The 3,305-nt window shown below is 38.4% G+C and overlaps 1 protein-coding gene across 1 annotated transcript; it reads right to left on the bottom strand.

Annotated features, from left to right (window-relative positions):
• Positions 1–593: 593 nt before the first annotated feature.
• Positions 594–1,550, bottom strand: LOC140150414 (histamine H2 receptor-like). The gene has a single exon (XM_072172426.1). It carries the CDS (start codon positions 1,548–1,550, stop codon positions 594–596), a length of 957 nt encoding a protein of 318 aa, XP_072028527.1.
• Between the last annotated feature and the right edge of the window lie 1,755 nt (positions 1,551–3,305).

The following is a 3,305-nucleotide window of genomic DNA, read 5'->3' as shown; positions in this document are numbered from 1 at the left end:
TTTTGTAACTCAGTAAGTCAAGATCTTGTGATCACGAATCCAGAATTCATTGCTCGTGATCATAAGATCATTGAAGATCTTTACTTTCTGTGTTACAAAAAGAACCGAAGTTACTCCGTAGACTTGGCATTCTTATTTAGTAGCACAACAAACATAATTATGTTCTTACAGTCCAATGCTTCATTATAATTCACCTCTTTGGCACTTTGAATGATTTTGTTGACTATTTAATAGATGTTCAATAGCAACATGGTCAAGATCAGTTCTACTCTCTGAGCGTCAGTTCGCTTGCACCGTTCATCAGTTGAAATCCATCCCCTAGGAGATGGTCTTTTGCAGGAACAAGGCACTCATTCCTCCAAGAACTGGTTTGTTTTGAAATCATTTTACTTTGGAGGAAGTCTCTTTGCAGCTTGCACCGATTTACAGCATCTGAATGTGCGTGTCTTAATGTTCTTAGAGCTAACAAGTATCTGTTACCAGTGGTGGCTGGTCCATTAGAACTTCTAGGGCTAATTAAGCCACTGTGTTATCATTATGTGCGGTTTAGCATACAAAAAGCAGAATATCAAGAAAATAATTGTAGATTTAAATTAACCGGTATGTCCAGTAATTGCAGGCACTCTTACGCTTGAGCCATTTTCTATCGACGGAACTCCAAATAGTTGTCTTCCACGACGACGAAAAGATTTATTACGTACTGAATAGACTACAACGTTAATGCAGCTATTAGCCATCCACAAAGCGACAACAGTCCCTGCTAGTTGCTCTCTTGATCTGCGCGTTACAGCCCCTGAACCCTCCAAAGCAATCGCCACGGATACTGGTATATATGTGGCAATAAGCAGTAGAGTCAAAATAAAGAATGTTACACTTGTTTTAAACTCGACACTACGAAACCTATTCACTACATTATTTTCTACTTGACGAAGAACAGATTCATCTGCATCAATTCGGCGAGCATGAGCGCTCGATATGCAGTATAATCGCAAATACAGGCAGACTGTCACAACGCATGGAAAAGCAAAGAATGCCATCGCCCAGATAACACTTGTAACATCACTGTCATCAGGGTCTATTGGATCAGCCACGCACATTTTAATACCTTGGTGATATTTAGCAACCTGTCCTGGTCGAAACACGTGTAGAACAGCCCATCCTGTGGCAAATATCCAGATGTTGATGACGACAATGCGAGCTTTGACAGCTGTCACCAAAGTTGTATAATGTAGTGGGTATACAATTGCAATATATCGTTCCACATTAACTGCAATTAGCGAAAATATGGAACAAGTACCGAAGAGATTTTGTGTAAAGGCGTTGATGCCACAATAAGTGTACGAGTATGGCCAATTGCCAGTGATTGCGGGTCCTACTGCTGGGGAAATCGTAAAGATGCCAGTAAATAAATCCGCCGCTGCCAGACTTTTCATAAAAATGCTCACCACTTCGCTAATTCCGTCAACTTTTTGACGAAGAACAAGTAAACAAAATGTGTTTCCTACAATGGTAGCAAGAGCCAGAAATATCAGAACAATTGCGAAAATCATCTTTGTCTAGTTACTGTTAGCTAATATTCCCGCAAAAATGGATATTGGCATCATTAGCTATCATTGACTGTACACTGTAATATACACCGAGCGTGCGGTTAGTTTATCGACTAACATTTTCCCCGCATTGTGTAATTGAGTGTCTTCGTTGATTGGACCAGTCAAATTGGACTGAATGTTTTTGAGTCGACTCGAGATGCAGGGAACCTTTTTCTACATTCACATGCTCGGAGTCACTATGGGTGTGGTCAGTCACCGTTTTTGGGCGAGAAATGCGGAGCATTTCTCGCCATTTGCGCTGGGTTTTGACATACATATTGGTCACAGCGTTGCAGAAAAATATCGTGCTGTCTATATACTCGGGAAATTACAGAGGCGATAGTGTTCATGGAAATTTGTAATTATTACTTCATTTTGATATCTAATCAGTGCTATAATGTCATTTTAGGCAGCAATGTGTTTATATTAAAAGAAATAATAAAACCTGTTGTTGTAGAACTAGAATTACTTGTATGCAAATCCGAAAGTTGCAACAGATTATTTTCATTTCTTTGTTTGTCAAGCATGATTGCTAGTTTTACGTAACGTTGGGCGCAAGGTACATTTTGTACCACTAGGGCGTAAACAGATTAATTTACCGTGCCAACTGATAGTCGGTCAACGAATTAACTATTCACACACCGAATTTATTTGTCAACCTCAATTAATTTATGTCAACATGCGGTCCTTTTTCGCCAGCTAAGAGCTAGCTGTCTAATTCGGAGATCGTCTTTGTTTGCTAAAGAGATTTAAGGGAACAAACCAAAAGATCGATGATGTCCTATAAACGAAACTAGTTTCGTTTAGGGGGAGGGGTAAAAATACTCGATTACGTTTGTACAAAAACATCGGTCTGAAAAATGTGTCATTATTATTATTATGTCAAAACTTTCAACATTTCATTATTAAGTTTCTGGTAGGGAGGGAGGGGGTCGGCTGAGAAACGAAACTAGTTACGTTTATTGGACGTCATCGATCTTTTGGTTTGTTCCCATACTGGGTACTAGCATTGGTTTGAATTACTTTGCGGAACTTTTTACGGTGAAAATATATGCAAGACCTGATATTCGATTTGTAAGAAAACGAGAGTATGTTTGGCCGTTTCAACGAATGAAAACGAGTGAGAATTTCAAAAGTTATGGTTTGAAGGAAATATGACATTAAAAGTTATATGCCAGGCCTATAATTATTTCCACAGCATATCAACGCTATAATGGTTATAATCAGGCGTTCTTACATTTGCAGACCTCCTGGAGACCAGCACAGCATGAGATGCGAGTGTATTGATACATGATTAAAACATAGACCCTATTTCCAGGGTCTATGATTAAAACCTTTATGGACGTAAAAGTCAAAGTAACAATATCCTATATCCTGTATCGTTTTATGGATAAAAATGACTCAAAATGTCATTAATGAAATAATTGATTTCTTAAACATCAGTTTTGTTTTTTCAACGGGAAAAATCCGATTCAATTTCAGGGCCTCAGGGCCTATCTACGATATGGCCATAATTTATACATGTAGGCCTATTGAACAATATACCCCCATTGCACTAAGCCAAAAAAGAAACTTATAATTTTTCACAAGGTCGTATCTTAAAATCCTGTCCACCAAAATTAACCAAAATTACACACAGGATTGCCTCAATACTCTACTCTAAACACATGTCAGTAACTAAGCAGTTGTCCAACTGACATAATAGCAAAATGTACT

This window comes from Amphiura filiformis, chromosome 4 (assembly GCF_039555335.1).
Source record: "Amphiura filiformis chromosome 4, Afil_fr2py, whole genome shotgun sequence".
Lineage (NCBI taxonomy): Eukaryota > Metazoa > Echinodermata > Ophiuroidea > Amphilepidida > Amphiuridae > Amphiura > Amphiura filiformis.
Note: the sequence above shows the minus strand (reverse complement) of the source record. Positions and strands in the feature narration are given on the sequence as shown.